Genomic DNA, 22,557 nt, shown 5'->3' on the forward strand with positions numbered 1-22,557 from the left:
CCCCGTCCTCGCCCGCCCCGCCGTGCCCATCTCCCGCGGGCGGACGGGAGCCGGCAGGCCACCTGCGCAGCCCCTCGGCCTCCCTGAGCCTCTGTTTTCCTATTGGCCAAGGGTGCCAGGTGTGGGGCATGCGCACTGCCCCCCGCGGCCCCGTTGACTCCGGGTGACATCCCCCAGCCCTGCCCCCCCACCTCAACGCCAGGCCCGTCCTGCAGTTTGGGAACATGCCAGCTTCTCTCCAGCCTCTGTGCCTTCGTCTGGGCGGCCTCCCGGCCCTCGGCCTGGCGCCAGCGGACTGGGCCTCTGCACCGGGAGGGGCTGGCCCGGCTGCCTCTGCCAGGTTGAAGAACAGCCAGTCGCAGGGAACCCAGAGTCTGCTGGTTAAGGCTCGAGGGCAGAGGTGGGGCTAGGACTCCCTCCACCCCACCCCACCCTGGGCATGGGGTCTTTGGGAAGCTGGCTCTAGTGTCAGCTGAACCAAGACAGTACCTGGGAGCTGGTGGCACCTTCAGAACTGCTGGAGGCAAGGTGGCACCAAGACCTCCCTCTCTCCCTCCTTGCCTCCTTCGCTCCCTCTCCCTCCCCTTGTGCCCCCCACCCCCCAGCACTTGTGTTTGTATTTTGGTTTTGAGACGGGATCTTGCCAACTTTATTCAGGCTCCCCTTCCATTTGTGATCTTTCTGCCTCTGCCTCCCAAGTAGTGGGGATTACAGGTAGGTGTCACCATGCCCAACTACAGATCTTAGCTGTCTGGTGAGATGCCTTCCCCCACAGCAGTCTTCAAGGCATCTTGCTTCATTTTAATGAGAGGCGCCTGGGGGTAAGCAGGTGACTGCTTTCTTTCAAGCCACGCTTTGTAGTGAGTTCCAGTCAGTTCTGAGTTCCTGCAGGCTCCCCAGGGCTCTGACCTTATTAAACTTCCCTCCCAGTTCTTGCCGTTCATTCGCTGTCTTTATGGGCCGGGGTATCCAGAGCCTGCACAACTGGCTGACTCCTTGCCACACCTCACAGTTTAGGAAGACAGCCAGCTGCCCCTCAGTGCTCTGCACCCCTTCTTCACAACCTGTGTCAGAGGGGATCCTGGCTCTCTCCACTAGCTTCTGTCCAGGGGTTTTTGGAGTGTGGGCTGGTGGTTATGCAGAGCCTGAACTCCTGATCATTTTGTGCAAGGTTCTGACATCGGGATTCATGACTACAGGAAGACGTGTGTGTATGTGTGCACGTGTGTGCGTGTGTTCCTGTGTAAGATGGTGACACTATGGCCCCATTGCTACCCTGCTTCACAGTTGCCACCCTCACACCAGACTCTCCAGTGGTCCCTGCTTCACCTCCCCCAACCCCAGTCCACACCCTCCTGCTCTCCAGCTCTGTGGCCTCAGCTCACCTCCCCCCACTGCCCAATTGCCCTGAGATCCTTATTTCAGGAGCTTCATGGACAGGCCTTGCTCTTGCTCTGGCCCTGGCTGGGGTTCTTGCTCCACCATCTGCCCCCCCTTACCATCCCCCCCAGTCCCTGCAGCCTGACTCCTTCCCTGTGGCCACAGCAAGGCTCAGGCCTCATTCTCCTCAGGAACTCAGATGGCAGAGCTCATCACACTGCTGTCCTCTTGAAATGAGATTCCCACCCCTTGGCCAGGCCCCAGGTAACTGCTTTCCCTCCTGCAGTTCCATTCCTCCACCCAACTCTAGAGCAGCCCCGCCCCTTCTGGCCACAACCTCATCTGCCATAGCTCTGTCTCTGTCTCCACCCCTCTGGCCCCAGCCCTTCCTCTCTCTACCCCCTGGCTTAAGGGACCGGAACCAGTCCAGACCCTCCTGCCTGATCCTTGGTGCCATTCTCTGTGCTTCTTTCCCAGCCTAGGGTTTCCTGCTGTCATTTAGCATGTGATCTTAGGGTATGGGAGTCCAGTTCTAGACTTTGAGAGATTCTGCCCTGCACTGTCTTGTACAAACGATGCTATAGGCTTCTTAAGAACCTCAGGGAGACTCCATGTTGGGTCCTGCTCCTCTGCCTGTGAGCCCACCCACGTGGGCTTGCATTCACCAAAATTCAAGTCCCATCTTCTATCACAATACAACCCCCAGGAACCTCCCAAGGGGTGCAGGAGGGGCCCACACAGTGAATGGCTTGGGAATTCAGAGGTACAAACTAGTCTGGAGTCAGGCTTTCTGGATACACTTTATATTAGGAGTAAAGTTGGTCATTTCTACAGAATTGTGCAGATATTCATCCAACCCAGGGCTCCTGTCCCTCCCCCAGGTGTCCTTTTTGGGAGGGCTGGTCTCAGTGTCTTAATACAGCAAGGTTGCAGTCCCACCCGTCCGCAGCAGAGGGCAGCAGTCCGATCTGGTCAAAACCTTCCTGGAAGGTTGGTGGCTCCTCTCCCTGGGGACAAAGGTGCCATGCCATGTTGGTCCTCTGTGCAGGGTCAGGTCCCAGGAAGTCTCTGTCATAGCAGCTGCTGTCCTCATGGGCACTGGGCACTGGTTTTCCCATCCAGGTGAGGTCCTCAGCTGAAGAGACACCTGCAACTGGACAAGAGGGTGGGGTTGGGCAGGGGCCCTCACACCAGGCTCAGTCTTGAGTCCAGGAGCCCAGTGCTGGCCAACCCAAGGGTGCCCAGGCCTGTCTTTGCCACTTACATTCTGTGGGTCGGTAGGCAACTTGCTTCCTTGGAGCCTTTCCTGATTCCTTCCTTCCCGGGCCTGGTTTCTCCAGCCGGTGGCCAGCATCCAGGACAGAGAGAAGCAAGAAAGAATGGTGTCAGATGTGTCCCCAGTGGCCAGCCTCCTGCCACAGGCCCCTGGAGGACACGCCATCCTGCAGAGAGCCTGTGGGTTCCTACCCCCAGGGCTCACAGAGGAAGGAGAGGCTGAGGACTCTCCACACAGCAGAAGGGGGTGGGCTCAGTGACCCAATAACAGGGGAGGAGAGAGGAAGAGGGAGATGAGAACAGGGCAGAGGGACAGAGGAGAGGAGAGGGGAGAAATGTGGAAAAGAGCAAGGACGATGGGGAGAGGAGGCAGGAAGGAGATGGAAACAGGATGGAGAGAGTCTGAACTGGTAAAAAAAAAAAAGGGGGGGGGAGGGGAAAGGCCAGGGAAGCTGCAGGAGGTACAGAGGCAGGGCTGAGGGGCAAGAGTCTCTGAGAGCAGGGGGGAGAAGAGTCCAGAGGAGCTGAGAGGGAAGCCATGGTGGTCAGGGGTTGTGAGGGGGGCGGGAGGAGCACGGGGCAGCCCATCAATGGGGAGAAATGGGGTCCGTGTATGCAAAATACAAGGGCGCTGGAGAGCAAAGAGAATGTGTGAAACAAAGGGGAGGATGGTAGCCCAAGGAGGAGACATGGGGGTAGGTGGAAGAGAAAGAGAAGGCAGAGGAGGAGATGGGAGGAGCAAGGAAGAGGAGGATAGGAGGAAGATGAAGGACAAAGGAAGAAAAAAAGTTGAAAGATGAGCAGATGAAGAAAAAAGACAGAAGGAGAAAAGGTATAGGGGAGAAAGAAGAAAGATTGGGAGGAGGAAAGAAGAAGGTAGGAAGAGGAGGGCTAGAGATCATTGGAAGTAGGAAGAGGACAACAGAGAAGGAGGAGGTACAGAATGGAGGACTGGGGAGAAGAAGGAAGAGAAAGGCTGAAAAGAGTAGGAGGAAAAGGGAGGGTAGGGGAAGAGGAGGACAGGAGGAAGAGAAGGTTGAAAGATGAGAGCAGAGGAAGAGAAAAGACAGAAGATAGAGGAGGAAGAGGAAAGATTGGGAGAAGGGAAGAGGAGGCTAGTGATCAGTGAAGTAGTCCCGAAGACATCAGAGGAGGAGGAGGGGGTGCAGAATGGAGGATTGGGGAAAAGGAAGAGGAGGGGAGAGGTTGAAAGGAGGAGGAGGAGGAGGAGGAGGGAGGGCAGAGGAGACCAGAGGGCTGTGAAGTAGTGGAGTTGAAATGTCAAGGAGGAAGAGTGTGAAAAAAGGAGCAGCAGAGTTGGCCATGGGGAGGAAATGGATAGAAAGGAGGAAAGGATGGTGGAGGAAGTAACAGACGTGGAGACACTGGGTGTGTGGGGGGAGGTGGCATGGGAGAAGACTAGAGGATGAAGATGAGAGGGAGGAAGAGGAACTCGAGGTAGAAAAGGAGAATACAAAAAAGGAGTTTAGGGAGGAGCTGAGGAGCAATGGGTGGAGGGAGAGAATATGAGACTGAGGAGTGAGGAGATGGGAGGAGTAGAGAGCAGGAGACTGGGAAATGGAGGTGAACAGATGGAAGACGAGCTGGGCGCCAGTGGCTCACACCTGTAATCCTAGCTACTCAGGAGGCTGAGATCTGAGGATCATGGTTCAAAGCCAGCCTGGGCAGAAAAGTCCGTGAGACTTTTTTTTTTTGGGGGGGGGTCCGGTCATGTGGCCTGAACTCTGGGCCTGGGCGCTGTCCCTCAGCTCTTCAGCTCAAGGCTAGCGCTCTACACTTGAGCCACAGCGCCACTTTTGGCTTTTTTTCTTTTTGCTTATGTGGTGCTGAGGAATCGAACCCAGAGCCTCATGCATGCTCTATCACTGAGCCACCTTCCCAGCCCCCCCCCCCCCCCCCCGTGAGACTCTTATCTCCAATAAACCACTAGAAAACCAGAAATGGTGCTGTGGCTCAAGTGGTAGAGCACTCGTCTTGAGCTGAAGAACGCAGGGACAGCACCCAGGCCCAGAGTTCAAGCCCCATGACCGACCAAAAAAAAATTGTACCCAGATTGCAGACGAGCCAGATTTGAGGAGCAGGTGAAGGAAGTGGAGAAGAGTAGATGAAAAAGCAGAAGGAAGGAATAGAAGGACTTGGAAGAGAAGGAAAAGAATGAGTGAGGAAGTGAAAGGAGGAGATGGAAGAGGAGGAGGAGAAATGAGATGATGGAGGAGATAAAGGAGAGAATGGAGGGGCAGGAGATGGAGAACATATGGAGGAGATGGAGGAGGAGGACATGGAAAGTGGTTGAGGACAAGGAAGATATGGAAGACGACAAGATGGAGGCAGAGATGGGGAGGAGGGGCAGATGTGGCCCTGGAGGAGGAAGAGGTGTGTGGTGAAGGGAGGTGGAAGAGTAGGGTTGGGGTACAATTGAACACTGATGAGGAAGAAAGAAAAAGGAAGTGAGATGGGAGTGAGGTGTGGAGATGGAGGACAGGAGAGAGGAGCAGGAGAATATAGGATGAGCTGGAGGAGAGAACAGGATGAGGAGAAACAGACTCAGGAGTCAGTAATAGGAATGGAAGCAGGAAGAGATCTAAGAGGAAGAACAAGAAGAGAAATGGCGGTTGATGAGAAGCAAAGGTGAGGAAGATGGATGAGGAAGAGCAGGTATGAGAAGAGAGAAGGAAGAAGGGTAGTTGGGCAGTGGGAGATGTGGAGGATGAACATGGAGGAGGAGGAAGCAGGAGCTGACAGAGGGATGACAGATGAGGAATGAGGGGATAGAAGAACAGGAAGAGGAAGGAGAGGCAATGAAGGTGATGATAGAGGAGGAGGTGGGCCAGGAGAAAGGAGGCAGTGGAGGAGTGAGGGAGGAGAAGGGGTTAGAAGAGGGAGAAAAATAGGAGAAAGATGTCAGAGTAGGAAGAGATGCAGAGGAATTATGAGAACTAGAGAAATAGGAAAAAAAGAACGAAGTGGAAGAAGATAAAAGGATTTGAGGAAGCAGGGATAGAGGAGGAGGAAAAAGAAATGGAGAACTTGGAGTAGGAGAAGATGGAAGAGGAAGAGATGAAGATGGAAAGGAAAGGGAGGAAAAGGGTTGGAAGAGGAAAAGAAGGAGATGGAGGATGAGAACAAGCAGGAGATGAGGCACAGAGAGGAGGGGGAGAAGGAGGAAGAATAGAGGGAGGAAAAGGCGTGTGGGAAGATCAATAGGGAAGACGAGGGGAGGAGGTGGATGAGCAAAGATGGAAGATGAGGAGTTATTGGTGGTAGAGGTGAAGCTGGGGATGAAGAATGAGAATAGAATCTAGCGAAGATGGAGAAATAGGAAGAGATGGAGGAGATGGAAGGTGAGGAAGAGAAAGGAGATGGAAGAGAAGGAGAAGCAGCAGTTTTGGGGGGAGACAGTAGTAATTGAGATGGAGGAGGAGAGAAAGGCAAAGGAGGAGATGGCGGAGGTGATAGTAAGTGGTAGGTGGGAAAAAACAGGAAGAATTTTAGATACAGATGGAGGAGGAGATGGAAGAGGAGATCATGGTAGAAGCTGATACAAGATGAGGAAATGGGGGATGAGGAGAAGGATGCAGGATGAAAGAGGAGGAGATTTGGAAGATGAACTAAGTATATTTTGGAGAAAGAAGGGATGGAGGTAAAGGAGGAGCTGGAGGATGAGATGGAGTATGGAGAAGGTGATAAAGATGCGATAGGTCTATACTGGAGGAGGAGCAGACACCAGATTAAATGGAGCAGAAGGATGAGAGGAGATGAGAAGTAAGAGGAGATGGAAGAGGAGGAGGAGATAGGGAATGAGGAAGAGTAATGAATAGAGATTGAGGAGTAGGAAGAGGGGAGGAAGGAGAAGGCAGTGCTGGAGGAGGCAGGAGAGAAGTCAGAAACAGAGGGAGTAGGAGCAGTTGGGGAAAGATAGAAGAGAAGGAGGGAGTTGGAGGGTGGGGAGATGGAAGAGAAGCAGGAGCTGGAAAGAAGATGGAGGAGGAGTTGGAGGAGGAGGAGGAGATGATTAGGAGATGGAGGAGGAGTTGGAGGGGGAGGAGATGAAGATAAATTAGGAGATGGAGGAGGAGGAGGGAGATGGAGAAGGAGGAGGAAATGGGGGAGATGGAAGAGGAACAGGAGATGGGGCAGGAAATGGAGGAGATGGAAAAGGAAGAGATGGAAGGAGGAGGAGGAAGAGATGGGGATGAGGAGGAGATGGGGGAGGAAGAGGGAGAATAGGAGATGGGGAGGAGGAAAGATGGAGGAAGAGGAGGTGGGGAAGAGGAGTTGGAGGAAAAGATGGAGGAGTTGGAGAAGATAGAGGAGATGGAGGAGGAGGAGCAGAAGGGGAAGGAGATGGAAGAGGACCAGAAGATGGGGGAGGAAGAGAAGATGGAGGAGGAGTTGGAGAAGGTGGAGGAGCAGGAGATGGAGGAGGAGATGGGGTGGAGAGAAAGAGATGAGGATGAGGACAAGGAGATGGAGGAGGAGGAAGAAATGGGAATGAGGAAGAGGAGATGGGGGAGGAAGAAGGAGGACAGGAGATGGGAGGGAGGAAAAGATGGAGGAAAAGGAATTGGAAGAAGATGAGATGGAGGAAAAGGAATTGGAAGAAGATGAGATGGAGGAAAAGGAGTTGGAAGAAGAGATGGAGGAGGAAGAGATGAGGAAGTGATGGAAGAGAAGGAGTTGAGGAAAGATGGAGGAGAATGAGGAGGAGTAGGAAGAGATGGGAATGAGGAAGAGGAGATGGGGAGGAAGAGGGAGAAGAAATGGGGAGGAGGATATGGAGGAAGAGATGGGGAGGAGGAAAAGATGGAGGAGATGGAGGAAAAGGAGATGGGGAAGGGGAGGAGGAAATGGAGGAGGACATAGAGGAGATGGGGGAGTAAAATGAGGAGGAAGGAATGAGGAGGAGACAAGGAAGGAGGAAGAGATGGGAGGAAAAGGAGGAGAAGGAATTGGAGAAGGTTGAGAAAGGAGATTGAGGTGATGGGGAGGAGGAGGAGGATATGGGGAAGAGCAGGAGATGGAGGAGGAAGGAGGAGATGGGGGAGAAGATGGAGGACGAGGAAGAGATGGCAGAAAATGAGTTGGAGAAAAGAGAGGAGATAGAGGAGTTGGAGAAGATGGAAGAGATGGAGAAGATGATGGGGATGAGGAAGAGGAGATGGAAGGGGAGGGAGGAGAAGGAGGAGGAGATGGGAGAAGAGGAGATGGAGAAGGAAGAGACGGGAAGAGATGGAGAAAGAGTTGAGAAGATGGAGAAAGGAAGATGGGGAGGAGGGGGAGGAAGAGATGGGGAAGAGATGGCAGAAAAGGAGTTGGAGGAAAAGATAGAGGAGGTGGAGGAGTTGGAGAAGATGTAGGAAGAGATGGAAGAGGTGGGGGGAGGAGATGGGGATGAGGAAGAGGAGATGGAGGAGGAGGAGGGAGGGGATGTGAGAAGAAAAGGAGGAGGAAATGGGAGAAGAGGAGATGGGGGAGGAGATGGAGAAGGAAGAGACAAGGGAAGAGATGGAGCGTTGGAGAATGGGAAAAGGAGATGGAGGAGGAGATGGTAGAAAAGGAGTTGGAGGAAAAGATAGAGGAGATGGAGGAGGAGGTGGAGGCGATGGTGGAAGAGGAGAAGCGGAGGAGATGGAGGACGTGCAGCCTCTCCCCTTCCCCTCTCCCTCTCCCCTCCACCTGCCCTGTGGAGCAAAGCAGAAAAGGACAGTGGGCGGCAACCGGGTCTCTCCTGTTTCCCGCCCACCTCGCTCAGCCCCGCCCACTGCCGGGCGTGGTCACTCCCCTTTTGTCCAATGAGAAACCAGAGCTGGACCACCGCCCATCCCTGGGCGGAGCTGAGCGGCCCCCGTAGACCCCAGCGCTCTGCCGGGAGGGCGCCGCCGCCTGGAGAAGCAGAGCGGGGCGACGCTCGGCCCCGCGCACAGTGGGGATCCCTGGGTGCAGAAAGCAGCCAGGCGGGGAGACAGGTCAGCAGTGGGCCGAGAACAGGACCAAGGGGAGAAGCGGCACAACTGCTCGGCATGCCACAAGGGCCCCGTAGGTGTATCCCATGCTTTGGAAGAGGGCAGAGAGCTCAGAAAGACGAGGAGAGGACAACAGGAGGCCCGGGGAGAAGAGGAGGCCATCTGAGAGAAAAGAAAGCACCTCACGTCTATGGGACACAGAAGGTGCCCCAAAGGCGTCCATTCCCTTCCCCCAGGAGGGCAGAACACGAGGGGACAACCGAGAGGAAGAAAGGAAGTGGCAGATGACAGGGGGAAAGTAAGGGGTGACAGCGGCCCGCAGGTCCCTCGCGCAGGCCCCTGCCAGTCAGAAAGGAGAGAAGGGAGGCAGGCAGGGCAGAAAGGCCTCAACGATAGGCACCCAATCAATGCTGGTTTCTCCAGCAGGGGGCATCGTGGGTGCATGGCGCTCTGTCCCCTCCCCCAAAGCCGCTCCACCCCACCCAGGACCCCCCCACCCCACATCTGCTAGGAGGAGAGGGAACGGGCTCTGTTTGCCTGCTCCCTGGTCCCCTGTTTCTGTTCCGTATATGACCTGCCCATGACCTGCTGCCTTTCACTGGAGTTTGTCCCCCCATCCCTGCATCTCCCCAGCTCCCTCCCAGTGTGCCCATCTGAGACATCCCCACCGCGGGGTCCCTCCGCCCCCCTCCCAGGGTCTGGGTGGGCTCAGGTTAAGGCAGAGAAGGAAAGAAGGAAAGAAGAGGCCAGAGGAGCAGAGCCTAGGACAGAACCAGCTTTATTGAGCAGAAAACGCGGTGGGGGGGGGGCTCCAACCCCAGCAGAGCCCAGCCCAGCTGACAGCGGCAGAGGAGAGGAAGGGGACAGTAGAGGGAGGGGTGGGAGATGGAGACAGGACAGACAGACATGGAGGAAGGGGTGGGGGACAAGGAGAGAGACAGTGAGATGGAGGCAGAGAGAGGGGGAAGCACAGAAAGAACACAGAGAGAGATCAAAGATAGACAGAGACAGAGACAGACTGAGAAACAGAGAGAGAGAGAGACCAAGAGAGCAAAGAAGAGACCTAAGGATAGAGGGAGGGCAGAGAGAGACAGAGATAGATCAGAGACCAAGAGAGATCAAGAGACAGATCAGAGAGAGATGAGAGACCAAAAAAGAGACTGAGAGACCAAGAGAGGGACAGAGAGAGACAGAGAGAGAGACCAAGAGAGAAAAGGAGAGTCACAAGGAGAGAGGGAGGACAGAGAGAGAGACAGAGACCAAGAGAGATTGAAAGACATATCAGAGAGAGATAATGAGAGACCAAGAAAGAGACTTAGAGACCAAGAGAGAGACAGAAAGAGAGACACAGAGAGAGAGAGAGAGACCAAGAAAGAAAAGAAGAGACACAAGGAGAGAAGGAGGGCAGAGAGAGACAGAGACAGATCAGAGACCAAGAGAGATCAAGAGACAGATCAGAGAGAGATGAGAGACCAAAAAAGAGACTGAGAGACCAAGAGAGAGACAGAGAGAGAGAGAGACCAAGAGAGAAAAGAAGAGACACAAGGAGAGAGGGAGGGCAGAGAGAGAGACAGAGACAGATCAGAGACCAAGAGAGATTGAAAGACAGATCAGAGAGAGATTATGAGAGACCAAGAAAGAGACTGAGAGACCAAGAGAGAGACAGAGAGAGAGACACAGAGAAAGAGAGAGAGAGACCAAGAAAGAAAAGAAGAGACAAAAGGAGAGAAGGAGGGCAGAGAGAGAGAGAGACAGAGACAGATCAGAGATCAAGAGAGATCAAGAGACAGATCAGAGATGAGAGAGAGACCAAAAAAGAGACTGAGAGACCAAGAGAGAGACAGAGAGAGAGACCAAGAGAGAAGAGACACAAGGAAAGGAGGGCAGAGAGAGAGACAGAGACAGATCAGAGACCAAGAGAGATCGAAAGACAGATCAGAGAGAGATAATGAGAGACCAAGAAAGAGACTGAGAGACCAAGAAAGAGACAGAGAGAGAGAGACCAAGAAAGAAAAGAAGAGACACAAGGAGAGAGGGAGGGCAGAGAGAGACAGAGATAGATCAGAGACCAAGAGAGATCGAGAGACAGATCAGAGAGAGATAATGAGAGACCAAGAATCTGAGAGACCAAGAGAGAGACAGAGAGAGAGAGACCAAGAGAGAAAAGAAGAGACACAAGGAGAGAGGGAGGGCAGAGAGAGACAGAGACAGATCAGAGACCAAGAGAGATCGAAAGACAGATCAGAGAGAGATAATGAGAGACCAAGAAAGAGACTGAGAGAGAGAGACAGACAGACACACACACACACACACAGAAAGACCAAGAAAGAAAAGAAGAGACACAAGGAGAGAGGGAGGGCAGAGGGAGACAGAGACAGATCAGAGACCAAGAGAGATTGAGAGACAGATCAGAGAGAGATAATGAGAGACCAAGAGAAGAGATACAAGGAGAGAGAGAGGGCAGAGAGAGACACAGATCAGAGACCAAGAGAGGTAGAGAGAGACAGATCAGAGAGAGGTAGTGAGAGACCAAGAGAGAAAAGAAGAGACACAAAGAGAGAGGGAGGGCAGAGAGAGAGAGAGAGAGAGACAGATCATAGAATGAGAGGTGGAGAGACAGATTAGAGAGAGAGGAAGAGAACAAGAGAGACAGAGACAGATCAGAGAACAAGAATCAGAAAAGAGAGACCAGATCAGAAAGAGACAGATCAGAGACCAAGAATCAGAAAAGAGAGACCAGATCAGAAAGAGACCAAGAAAGAGAGATAGAGAGAAAAGAAGAAGAGATACAAAGAGAGGAGGAGGGCAGAGAGAGACAGGGAGAGACAGATCAGAGAGAGAGAGACTGAAAGACCAAGAGAGAGAAAAAGAAGAGACAAAGAGAGGGAGGGTGAGAGAGAAAGAGAGAGAGAGAGAGTGGGAGAGAGGGAGGTAGGGAGGGAGAGATCAGAGAGAAAGAGAGAACAAGGGGCAGAGACAGATCAGAGAGAGACCAAGCGATAAGAGAGTGATCAGAGACTAAGAGAGACAGAGATAGAAGAGTAGAGTATGAGAGAAGGAGAGAGGAAGAGCAAGAAGAAAGGAGAGGCAAAGAGAGGGAGGAAGGCAGAGAAACAGATCAGAGACCGAGAGAGATTGAGAGAGACAGATGAGAGAAAGAGAGCAAGAGAGACAGAGACAGATCAGAGATCAAGAAACAAGAGGGGGGAGGGTATAAGGGAAAGGCAGAGTGAACCAGAGACAAAGGGGGACAGGGAGCCCGATGGGGCCGGGTCAAGAAAGGACGAGGGGAGACAAAGAAAGGGGTGGGAGGCAGACAGGGAAGATGGAGAGGGGAAGGGGGCCTGAGGCGGCCGAGGTCGGGCTGGCAGGCATTGGCGATATGGCCCCTCTCACCTGGTATCGGCAGCGGCCGCCCCCCAGCCCCGAACTGGGAAATTTAAGGGGTGCCTGGGGGGGGTGCGGTCCGTCACCCTCACCACCTTATCTGGCCAGACCCCGGCACTGCAGCTAAATTGGGCAGCAGCTGTCAGCACCGGCTGCCTGGACAGCTGCATTTCCTCCCTCCCCCCCTCCTTCCCTCCCACTCCCCCCACCTCCCTGAGCATGCATGGGGGTCTGCCTGGACACCCCCAACCTGCAGCTGAGCCCTTGCCCCTAGCTCTGGGATCGACATGGGGTGTCCTTGGTGAAAGGTGACACATTGAGACCCTAGGGGCTCCCTGCAAAGTGGGGTGCCAGTGATATGGGCAGCGAGTGACAGGGGGTCCAGCCCCACAGGGACAAAGGGACAGGCACAGCTGCCACGGGGGGGGGGGAGGCAGGAGATTGCCCCTCCCACCCCCAGGGTCAGCACTCCGGACCTTATATGGCCATGGCTGAGGGAGCACCTGGGAGGTGGCTGCCTGCTCCACCAGCCCGGAATAGAAACACTCAGGGCTCTGCCAGCTGCCGCCACCCCCCAGGACAGGACAGGCAACAAGTGGGGAGGAGGGGGCTCCTAGCAGGGGGGGGAGGAGGGAAGGGGGTGCAGCCAGGGACACTGAGAGACAAAGGGAGGGGCAGGCAGGGCCTCAAGGCTGGGGTTTCTGGATCCCCAGCAGCAGCCCTGCACCCCCTATTTGACTTTCCACTGTGTCATTACCTTTTTACCTCACAGGTGCTGGGGTGAGTCACCCCGCGTCCCCACACTTTTTTTTTTACTAGCTTTCTGCCGGGCGTCTGTGTTCCACCCTCTTGGATCTTGGCACAGATGGGAGTCATCCCCCAGACTGTCCCCAACTCGGATCTCAGCCCCTGACCTGGGCCCCGCTCCAGGCTTCACAGGCCCCTCCCAGCCTACTCAGTGCAGATCTCCCCCAAACCCACTTTTCCCCCTTGTTGGGAGCTCAGGGCCAGACTTCTGGGCCTTTTCCCTCCTTCCCTTCTTCTCTGTCCCTACCTGCCCCCTCCCCCAGTCATTGAGGGGCCCCTGCCTCCCTAACACCAGCCCTCCTCCCCTTCCTCAGGCCCCTCTCCACCCAGCCCCTCTTCCGGGCCCCAGCCCCCCTCCTGCTGCCAGGGCGGCCTTGTCTTTCATCACCTCCCCAAATAACCACTGCGATAAAACAGCGGCAGCGGGCTGGGTCACTCTGTCCTTTCCAATTCCAGGGCCTTCCATTCAGCTTCCACAGGCTGCCACGTCTCTGGGCCACTTCAGGGGACTCACCCTCGTCCCCAGGGCCCTGCCCTTCCTCTCTTCCCCACCGTGTCCTGGGGGACACAGCCTCGTGTCCGAGTGTCTAGCTTGGCGTGGGGGAGAGGGCTGTTGACCACTCCAGCTCGGTGTCCATTGGCCTGAGGTGGTCCCGGAGGATGATGGGAACGCAGGAGGCAGCTGACCTGAGGAGCCAGCCAGGGTGGGAGGCCTCGGGGAACCTAATGGCGTTTCCCCACCCAGTCCATGTTGCCCGCTCTGCCATCAGGATGGCTGGCTGCGCATGCGAGGCTTTTCTGGCATCCCAGGCTGGTCCCTTGCTCGGGGACCAGCACTCAGGGTGATGCATGCTTCCTGCACCTGCAGTGGCGGCCAGAGTCCCAAAGTAGGTTCCTCTGGTGGCACTGGGGTTTGAACTCAGGGCCCTGGGCTTTCTGGGCTGCTTGTGCTGTGGCTGAGCCCTGCCCTGCCAGCTGTTTCCAGTGGCTCCTTTACAACAGGATCTCCCTTCTCACCCAGTGACTATTTTGGGCTCCTCAGGCCCCCCCCCCCCTACCCCAGGAGGACAGCTGAGTAGTGAGCCCATCCTCCTCTATGGAGTCTTCCAGATTTTCCTGGACTGATTTGGAAACTTGATCCTCTGAATCTGGGCCTTCCATATAGTTTAGGATGCCCTGTATATGCCACTGTGCCCAGCCTTGTGTTGAGAAGGGGTCTTGTGAATTTTTCATCCCTGAACTGGCCTCACACCATGATCCTCCCCATCTCAGACTCCCAAATAGCTACAATTACAGATGATCTAGTGATCTGGTACCAAGTTTTGTTTCTCCTACACACACTTTTTTTTTTCTTTTGACATAGGGTCCCACTATGTAGCCCAGGCAGGCGCTAGCAATCCTCCTGCTTTTATCTCCTCCATGCTGGGATTACAGGAGTGCCCCACCACACCCAGTGCCCTTTACAGCTTTTAGGGCCTGTGATTCATCCACCCACCATCAGAGCCCAAGCTGTTAGTCTCCATGTTGTGAGGCCCTGTGCACCTGTGACCCTTCTTTCCTGCTCCCAAGTCCGGGTGCTGGGCTACCAGGCAACTTTGGGGGCCGCACTTCTGCCTCCCAGTCAGTGACCAGACCTGAGGATAAGGAACAAACTTGCTTCCCTGGAGGGCCCCAGGCCTCCTTCGCCCCCCCCCCCCCCACAGCTGGCCTCTGTGAGGGGTGGGGGGAAGCAGGTGGCTTCATCACAGGCAGGTGGCAAACTAATGGATTTATTGAGGCAGCAGTGGCATTGGGGAGCGGGGATGTGGGGAAGGGCCTGGTCCTCCCTGGTCCTCCCTGGGGCCCCTGGGGCCCAGGCCCTTCCTTGGAACTCCCTGGATGTTCCCCAAGAAGGGGTGCCTGAGGCGGGTGCCAGGAGGCAGTCTGCGCAGTGGGAAGGTGGCGTGGGGTCCGTCTGTCCGCAGCCGCAGGGTCAGTCTGTCCGTAGCCAGCAGCCTGCCTCCTCCACCTCTTTGGTCACCACCAGCAGCACCTCGCACAGGCCCTGCGCCAGGGCAGCCGCCAGGAAAGTTCTGGGTAGGACAACAAGGGAGACTGAGGCCCAGCCAGCCTTGGCACTTCCTGGGGACTTGGGGGTGGGGCTCCACAGTCCAGTTCCAGCCTGGACTGCTCCCGCCATAGCTCACCTGACGCCGTCCTCACCCCCCAGGGCCTCGGGGGCCCGCAGCTTGGAGTCCAGGTTGTAGTAGACGCCGTCCACCTGGCGCAGGGCCACCCAGTGCCGCCGGCGCAGCGGCAGGGACAGCAGCCCCAGGGACACAGGCGATGGAAGGTTCAGGATGAGTCCTAGTACCTGGGGCAGTGCCAGCTGGGACAGGGACCTGGGGGCCGGGGGAGCACAGGGTCAGGCCCCTTCCGCCTGTCCCTGCCAGCTGGCCCTGGCATTCCTGCCACCCAGCTGGCGGCTGCAGTGACCCCCAGTGGCTGTCCTGTGTTCATCCACCCCCCCCCCCCCCCCCGGTGCCCAGGACCCCATCCGGTTCTCACTGCCTGCCAGCCATCTCCCATCTTTTTTAAAATCTAACTTATTTGGTTTTTTGACACAGCCTAGACTGGCCTGGAACTCTTTCTCCTGCCTCCAGCTCCCCCAACTGCCCATCTTCCCCCTGAACCACCGCCCTTCCCGACTGCCCAAATCCCAGCCTCCCATTCCTCATCCCGGGTGCCCAGAAGCTTCCTGCTCACCATCCACTGGCCACACTGTCCAGCCAGCCCTCACCTGTCCCGGCCTCCCACCCCCGTGGGTCCACACCACCCTCCCTCCTCCCTACCTCCTCCTGTCCCACCACACGGCAGCCAGGCCTAGCCCCTGCAGGGCGGCCATGATCACGTTGACATCATAGTTTCCAGTGCCCAGCAGACTGCGGTGGGGGTTCAGTCGGGAGTCTGGGGCCAACCTGGTGGGAGGACAGAGCCTTCAGTAACCCCCCTCGGATGTCCCCTCCTCTGAGAGGCGTCTCCTGACCCCCAGGCTGGCTCTCCATTGCCCACATCTTTGCGTTTGAATCCCCTGCGCCTCTAGCTTGGGGCTGCCCTGCCCCTCCTTGCCTACAGTCCTGGCAGAGTCCCATCCTCCCCACTGCCACTCGTGCCCTGCATGGCCCCAGTGCCAGCCCTTCTCAGCCACCCATCCCCAACCGGGTCCTGCACCCCAGCCTTCCTGCTAGCTCTTCCCAACCCAGCTACCACAGGCCCCTGTGGGCCCTGCTTTCTGAACAATTGTGCCTTTGTTCCCAGCTAGGCACAGGGGGCAGGGGAGGGGGAGGGGGATGATTGTGGCTTATTTTTCTGTCTGTTTCCCAGGCCATGTTTCTCAGAGAAGGGCTCTTATATGACTCAGCTCTGGGTCACCAACAGGGCTTGGAAGAGTCCAGCAACCCCTGTGATGAGTGACGAGGTGGCCGTGGGCTAGGGTGGCCCTCAGGAAGGTCCTAGGTGGGAGGAGTAGGGAATTAGAAAATTGCTTCTCTAAACGCTATAATTGGGGGTTTGGAGATCTGTGGGCCCCAGGAGGCCCATGAGCACGAGGGGAGTGGACATCTTCAACTGGACAAGGACGCTGGCCCCTAGGATTATGTGGGGGCACTGACTGGAGGAGAGAGCCTGGAGGCTGGAAGGAAGGTCCAGGCAGCAGAGGACCAGGCCTGAGCTGGAGCCACACCTGTGACTGCCCAACAGGGATGAGGCAGAGTGTAAAGAAGTTTTGTCTGAAATCTGGAGGAACATTCAGGTTGCAGGCGGACATAGCCACGCAGCTCAGAGCAACAGCCTGTGCAAAGACCCAGAGGCAGCACAGCAGGGAGCGTCTGGGGACTGCAGAGTCTGATTTGAGGGGAGCAGTGAGGGGTGAAGCTGCAGAGGCAGGCAGGAGCAGTGCACGCAGGCTCCGGATGTGGCTGAGGGAAATGGGGGTGTTCCTTAAGGATACTAGGGAGCCATGGAGGGAGAAAAAGACGGTGAGATTTGAACCTGTGTGTAGCGTGGACTAGAGAAGGAAGGAACACTGGCATCTGGGAGGTTGTGTCTGGGACCTAGATAAGAGATGGCTGGGCCTGAGCTGGGCTGAAGCCTTGGGCAGAGGCAGGAAGTTCCAGGCCTGGCAGGTGAGGGGGCACTGGGGACCCAAGAGAGCTACTCCCCCTGAGGAAGGTCTGCATCTCCAGGGTGAGGGCTGACAGTCACCTCTTGCAGATCTCGTCGGCGGCCTCCTGGCTAAAGAGTTGCTGCTGGAGCACGTTGTTGAGGGCATGCACTGCACACAGCTCCAGGCGCTGCCGCTCGTGGTACACAGAGGGTGGGCTCGGCCGCGTTTCTGGGGCCTGGGACATACCGTCCTCGGCTCCTGCTAGGGGTGGGGTGGGGAGAAGATGCTCAGGGACCAGGCCTCCAGCAGGAGCCGGGGCACCGCCATCGAGGTGGGGGCTGGAGGCAGACTGCGAGGACTCTGGACCCCATCCCTATTTTCTGGGTTTTGTTTCTAGGCAACTGAGGTACCTCCATCCCATAGTGCTAGAGAAAAGGCTCGCTTCAGTACACCTGGCAACCATTCCCATCACGTCCCTTAAGTGAAAGGGTCCTTATTACCATCACCTAGCAACGGAGGAGTCCGCTCCCTCCCGCCTCTAGGTAACGCAGGGGTTCTTCCTGGTTACCTAGCAACAGAGTACACCCCCGACACTAGGTGACAGTCTTCTAATTACCTAGCGATGAAGCACTCCTCTCCTGTCCATAGGTAATAGGGTCTCTTCCGGTCACCTAGCAACAGGGCCCTAGACCGTCACCAGGCAACCAGATCCCCTCACCCTGTCACCTGGCAACCAGGCCCTCCACCCGGGCACCAAAATAACAGAGCCCTCTCCCGACCCGTACCCAGCCACGGCGCCCGCCCTTTGCCTGCAGACGCCCCTCACCCCGCCTGCCTCTCCGCTTCCCCGAGCCAGGGGCTCCCGCATCCCCCTGGGCCGCGGCTCCGGACTCCGAGTGCCGGGAGGGCCACACCGCGCTGACTGGGCAGGCGGGACGGACTGCAGATCCCAGCGACCTTCGCGCGCAGGACTACAACGCCCAGAGGCCCCCGCGACACGCTGGCTTTCTAGGGACCGTCTAGGACTCACGTGGCCCGGAAGTCCGCTATAGCTTCTGGTAAACGCGAGACTACAACTTCCGTGAGTCTCTGCTAGCAAATCCCGGAAATGCCCCGCGGACGTCCCTCGCGTACTCTCACACCCGCTGCTAACCCCAGAAGATCGCGGGAAATAGAAGGGGCAGGCTCTCGCGAGGGTTTTTATGAGCTTTGCTCACGTGTGTGCGGGTTTATTGCTGTGGCGTGTGCAGACGTCGTGTGACGTCACAGAGGGCGACAGGAACCTGGGTTATTAGGATGGCGTCATGCAGCGTGTGTACACGATGTGTGACGTCAGAGGGACACCGGAACTCGAGTGCCAGAGCCCGGGATCCGCAGGGCCTCTGATCCTCACGGGGACCGGAGGGGGCGGGGCTCCTGGCAAGGAGGCCTGGACGAGAGGGGGGCGAGGATGGGGAGGCCTTGGTGCCCGCCGACAGGAGAGTCCTCAGCAGAGATGGATCCCGGGCCTGGACGGCAGCTGGCAGCAGCCTGCGCAGGAGAGACGGAAGCCTGGGACACAGACACTTGGGGGGGTAGATAGTGATGGAGGGAAGGGTCAGAGTTGGGAGGGATGGGAAGGGGGAAGAGACCGACCGAGGCAGAGAGACCCAAAGAGAAGAGGAGACTTAGAATTAGTCCTGGAGTGAGAAGGTTAAGGAGAATCAGGAGTGCAGATTTACTGAGCCAGAACCAGAGCCCCGGGAGAGAGCGGGGCTGCTGGCACCGGGCAGGGGCCTGGCCTCACCCAGGAGACTACGCCAGAAGGCTGTCACAGTGGCAGAGCCCGTCACTGCACCCGGCGCCGCAGGGTTCTCTCTGTGAGTGTGCACAGTGAAGCTCTGGCCCGTGGGGCCCGGGGGTCCTCGCAGCTCCACGTCCACCACATGCAGGTGCTTGAGACTGCAGCAAGGAGCATGGTCAGTGTGGTCCACCCAGACACAGCCTCAGCCCGTCCCCCAGCTCTGCTCACCTGAGATCTGCCACAAGCACACCGATCACATTGTCAAAACCCAGGCTGGGGGCAGCCAGGGCAGCTGCTGCCATGGTGTTGGAGTTTTGGGGAGCAAGGGGGCAGAGCCCACGGACAGGACCCTCATAGAGCACGGTGCGAGGCCCAGTGCTGCAGGCTGCAGCCAGGGGTCCCTGAAGGCGGAAGCCATCTGGGTGTGTAGCCATGGTGACTTGAAGACTCTAGAAACAAGGGCCAGGGTGAGGGGCTGGGGTCTACAGGGTCCACTCTGGTGCTGCAGGACCAGCGAGCCTCACCTGGAGGCCTCCCGCAGCATCCAGTCGGCTGATGTCCTCAGTCCCCCACAGAGCCCCTCGAGCCACAAACACAGAGTGGTTCCATTGTCTGGAGGCCTCCAGGAGTTGCTGCTCTGTGATGGGGTCAGCCAGGGCTGAGGAAGACCCCACCTGGGGTGGAGGATGGCAGGAAGGACCGAGATCAGGAAAAGGGTGGCTGATTGGGGGTGCAGTGGGGCCCATACAAAAGTGGTAGGGGACTGGGTTATGGGTTGAGGAGGGGGGCTCACCAGAAGGTTGGCATGGCGCAGGATTTGTGCCCCAGACTCATGGATTATTTGGGGATGGGCAACTTCTACCACTAGGTCGGGATGCCTGGGTGAGAGGGAGAGACAGGGCAGAGCCTTGTGTGTGGGGGGGAGGGGGGAGACTTGCAGAGAATTGGGCCTCAAGGTCTTTGGAGGGCTGTCTGTGACTCCTCACTCCGGCCTGGGATGTGTTGACTTTTCTCATTCCCTCTTTGAGTGCACCAAGACCCCCGAGGGGGGCAAGGGACTAGGCTGACACCACACATAGCTAAAGACAAGCAGGCAGGGCATTTTAAGTTTCTCCTGTGTGGTAAGGACACTGACCTTTCCCCAAGGGCGGCCAGGCTGGGGAGCTGCAGGGAGGCCGGCACACTCCCTGCCATCCGTCCCGGGTCACGGTTCCAGACAAAAACAAGTTCCAGGCCCAGCTCTGATCCCTGAGCCAGAAGGTGGGAGACAAGGGACTGTCCTGGGGGAGAAAAGGAGAGGGCTAGACGTCCAGAGGGAGAGGGAAGAGAGAAGGGGGATCGAGAGAGACCCAGAGAGAGAGAGAGAGAGAGAGAGAGAGAGAAGGGCAGAGAGGCTGGGCTGGCAGGTTTGGGATACGCAGATGCAAGGTCTGGTTGAGGAGCTTCTGGGACTTCCACAGAGGCCTGAGGAGGGAGGCCTTGCTGGTCAGGGACTCACCTAGTCGGCCATAGCCCACAACCCCCACCTTCCTCGGGACGCTGTCCAGGGCCATGTCTGTCCACCTGCTGGGCTATGGGCTGCCCCTACCCCCAGACCAGGGCAGTTGCAGACCTTTGGACCTTTGAGCCTTTGGATCTTTGGACCCTTGAGCCTCTCTGGAACCTTCCTCACTGTGACAGGAGGTGTGCCAATGGGCCCTCTCCCAAGTTCCCTCTGTCCTCCTGTCCTGGGCAGAGGGCACAGAAATTTGGGGGCTCAGGATCTTGCATGCCAACCCCCTTCGGTTCTTTCCTCTGCATCCCACGCTCCCCCCCTTCCTGCTCATGTGGAAAATTCCCTCTGCAGTCCCCGCCTTCCTCTCCGGCTGGCCAGGTTGTCATGGAAACTGCATCCTGCTTGGGGCAGGCAGAGGAGCTGTGACAAGGACTCTGGGCCCTCAGCCCAGCGCCTAGCTCTCAGGTCCCAGCTCCCCATCCCCTTGGGGCAGGGGGAGGGGAGGCTGCTGCTGAGGACTTCACTGGAGCAGCAGGGGTGGCAGGGCCTGCTATGCCCAGGCCCCAGTGGGCGCAGTATCTCCCAGCCTCATGAAGGGGGTGCCTCTGTACCCTTCAGGCCTAGCCAGAGCCCCTCCTGCCTGTCTCTGATTGTTCTTCAGTTCACCTTGACGGCCCACCTTTCACCTACAGACCTGTCCTCACCCCCTTTGTATTCCTCCCCCCTTGTCCATCAACTCCCCTCCCCCATCACAGATGAGGAGCCTCCTGCCTTGGGAAGTCCCTGAGTGCCCCAAGATGCCACTGCCCTGGCACATAGATGGCGGCTGTAACGCGAAGGCAGCATGTGGCCTACCAGCCCCCACCGCCACCTGGTACCGCCGCAGCGTTGCCATAGCAACCAGGGAAGAGCGCCTGAAAGCTGCAGCGACGTTAGTCTCAGGTCCAGAAAGATAGGGCCCAGGACCGGATGCACTGTGTCACTGTCACCATAGATAAGAGGAGGATGAGCTCTAGGAGCCCCCAAGGTGGGAGAGTGCTAAGATACTCAGGCTGTAGACTGAATAAAGGGCAAGGCCCAGGCATGCAGAACCTTACTGCAGACCCTCCACGGGCCCCCAGCATGCTGTTGGTAGGAAGTGAGGGGGCTTCTGATCGCCCCAATCTGTGGTGGACTCCAGCTGGGGCCCGAGTGTTCCCATCGTGGCTCAGAGCAGCTATGTCTAAGGGTAAGGCTGGACCAGGCCCAGGGCAAGGGACTGGGTGGAGTTTGCCCCAGTGCCCAGCCTGGTGGCACATGGAGGAGGGGGGAAGGATATCTTGCTTCTAATCCCTGGGCCTCCCCAGGCTGTAAGGCTTCACTGATGGCCCTGAGCTGTGGACACTTCAGTTACCCCCAGAGGTCATGCTGTCCTTGCCAGGCCTAGCATTCCTTGTGTCTGCTGACCTTCTGGGGTAGTACCCCTGAGTGCAGCTGCTGCCTCCCAGGTCATCCGCAGGCTCTAAGGCTCCCCCTGCCCTGCGGTGCCTCACCATCCTATGATACAGACTCTGATCTGGCTGTGGTGATGGGTGGACTTGTTACCTGAGGGAGGCCCTTCCCATCTGGCCCTCCACATCTCCATGCCCTCCACATCGGCTGGCTGGGGGGGAGACCCCCCACCCCACACTTTTGTTTCATGACCAAAAAAAAAATGTTTAAACTTTTTCCATGTTTTTTTTTAAAGTAATTACAGAGCAGGTAGTCATTGACGCAAACCTTCCTTCAGTATCAAAAGAGTCTGTGGGTCAGGTGGGGCCAGGCGGTGGGAGCCTTCTCTTCCCCCCAGCTGGGCTAGGCCGGGAGTGGGGGTCCCCACTGGGGACTCTGGGTAGGGGGTGTCGCCAGGGCGACGCGTTTGTCTCTTGGGTTTAGAAGTGGAGAGGGTTTGGAGGAGTGGGAGGGAAGGGGAGGCGTCAAACTGCAAAAAAAGAAAAAAAAATAAGAAAACAAAAAAAGAACCGTAAAAGGAGGGTGGTGGGTGGGTGGAGTTCGGGGTCGAGGGGAAAAGGGCACCCCTCAAAAAAAAACCCAACAAAGCTCCTCTTCCCTGGAAGGCGGCGGCGGGACGAGAGATCGGGAGAATGAGGCAGCCACCGCGGGGCTGGGCCACCTCCCCAAGGCCCCTGTGTCCCCTCCTGGCACCGGGGTGGGAGGGGCGCGGCCCGGAGCCCCAACTTGAGCGGCCTCCATCGGGAGCCGCGGCGCCCTCCTGCCGACCCTGCGCGCACGTCCAGGGCCCGGCCCCGGGGAGGAGGAACCA

The 22,557-nt window shown here is 57.1% G+C and overlaps 2 protein-coding genes across 5 annotated transcripts; both read right to left on the bottom strand.

Annotated features, from left to right (window-relative positions):
• Nucleotides 1-14,586: 14,586 nt before the first annotated feature.
• On the bottom strand, nucleotides 14,587-18,068 carry Josd2 (Josephin domain containing 2). 4 transcript variants are annotated; one of them, XM_013027744.1, is made up of 5 exons: nucleotides 17,804-18,068; nucleotides 17,076-17,235; nucleotides 15,665-15,790; nucleotides 15,020-15,214; nucleotides 14,587-14,905 (listed from the first exon to the last, which is right to left on the bottom strand). In XM_013027744.1, the coding sequence occupies exons 2-5, from the start codon at nucleotides 17,219-17,221 to the stop codon at nucleotides 14,806-14,808; spliced, it is 567 nt and encodes a 188-aa protein (XP_012883198.1). In that variant the 5' UTR covers nucleotides 17,222-17,235; nucleotides 17,804-18,068; the 3' UTR covers nucleotides 14,587-14,805. The 4 variants fall into 4 exon arrangements, with proteins under 4 accessions (XP_012883198.1, XP_012883197.1, XP_012883199.1 ...); XM_013027743.1 differs by having other exon boundaries at nucleotides 17,076-17,238; XM_013027745.1 differs by having other exon boundaries at nucleotides 17,076-17,238; nucleotides 17,763-18,068.
• A 106-nt stretch (nucleotides 18,069-18,174) lies between these two features.
• Aspdh (aspartate dehydrogenase domain containing) lies at nucleotides 18,175-20,366 on the bottom strand. Its single transcript, XM_013027711.1, has 7 exons — nucleotides 20,259-20,366; nucleotides 19,896-20,040; nucleotides 19,554-19,638; nucleotides 19,285-19,434; nucleotides 18,989-19,209; nucleotides 18,764-18,918; nucleotides 18,175-18,507 (listed from the first exon to the last, which is right to left on the bottom strand). The coding sequence occupies exons 1-7, from the start codon at nucleotides 20,311-20,313 to the stop codon at nucleotides 18,464-18,466; spliced, it is 855 nt and encodes a 284-aa protein (XP_012883165.1). The 5' UTR covers nucleotides 20,314-20,366; the 3' UTR covers nucleotides 18,175-18,463.
• Between the last annotated feature and the right edge of the window lie 2,191 nt (nucleotides 20,367-22,557).

Source organism: Dipodomys ordii, unplaced genomic scaffold, assembly GCF_000151885.1.
Source record: "Dipodomys ordii isolate 6190 unplaced genomic scaffold, Dord_2.0 Scaffold105, whole genome shotgun sequence".
NCBI lineage: Eukaryota > Metazoa > Chordata > Mammalia > Rodentia > Heteromyidae > Dipodomys > Dipodomys ordii.

Coding starts and splice junctions, on each gene's coding strand:
- Aspdh (XM_013027711.1), bottom strand. CDS start 20,313: ATGGCCCTGGACAGCGTCCCGAGGAAGGTGGGGGTTGTGGGCTATGGC. Junction 19,639..19,895: donor CTGGCCGCCCTTGGGGAAAG/GTCAGTGTCCTT, acceptor CCTCTCACCCAG/GCATCCCGACCTAGTGGTAG. Junction 19,435..19,553: donor TGCGCCATGCCAACCTTCTG/GTGAGCCCCCCT, acceptor CCTCCACCCCAG/GTGGGGTCTTCCTCAGCCCT.
- Josd2 (XM_013027744.1), bottom strand. CDS start 17,221: ATGTCCCAGGCCCCAGAAACGCGGCCGAGCCCACCCTCTGTGTACCAC. Junction 15,791..17,075: donor GCCGACGAGATCTGCAAGAG/GTGACTGTCAGC, acceptor TCCTCCCACCAG/GTTGGCCCCAGACTCCCGAC. Junction 14,906..15,019: donor GGGGGTGAGGACGGCGTCAG/GTGAGCTATGGC, acceptor TGTCCTACCCAG/AACTTTCCTGGCGGCTGCCC.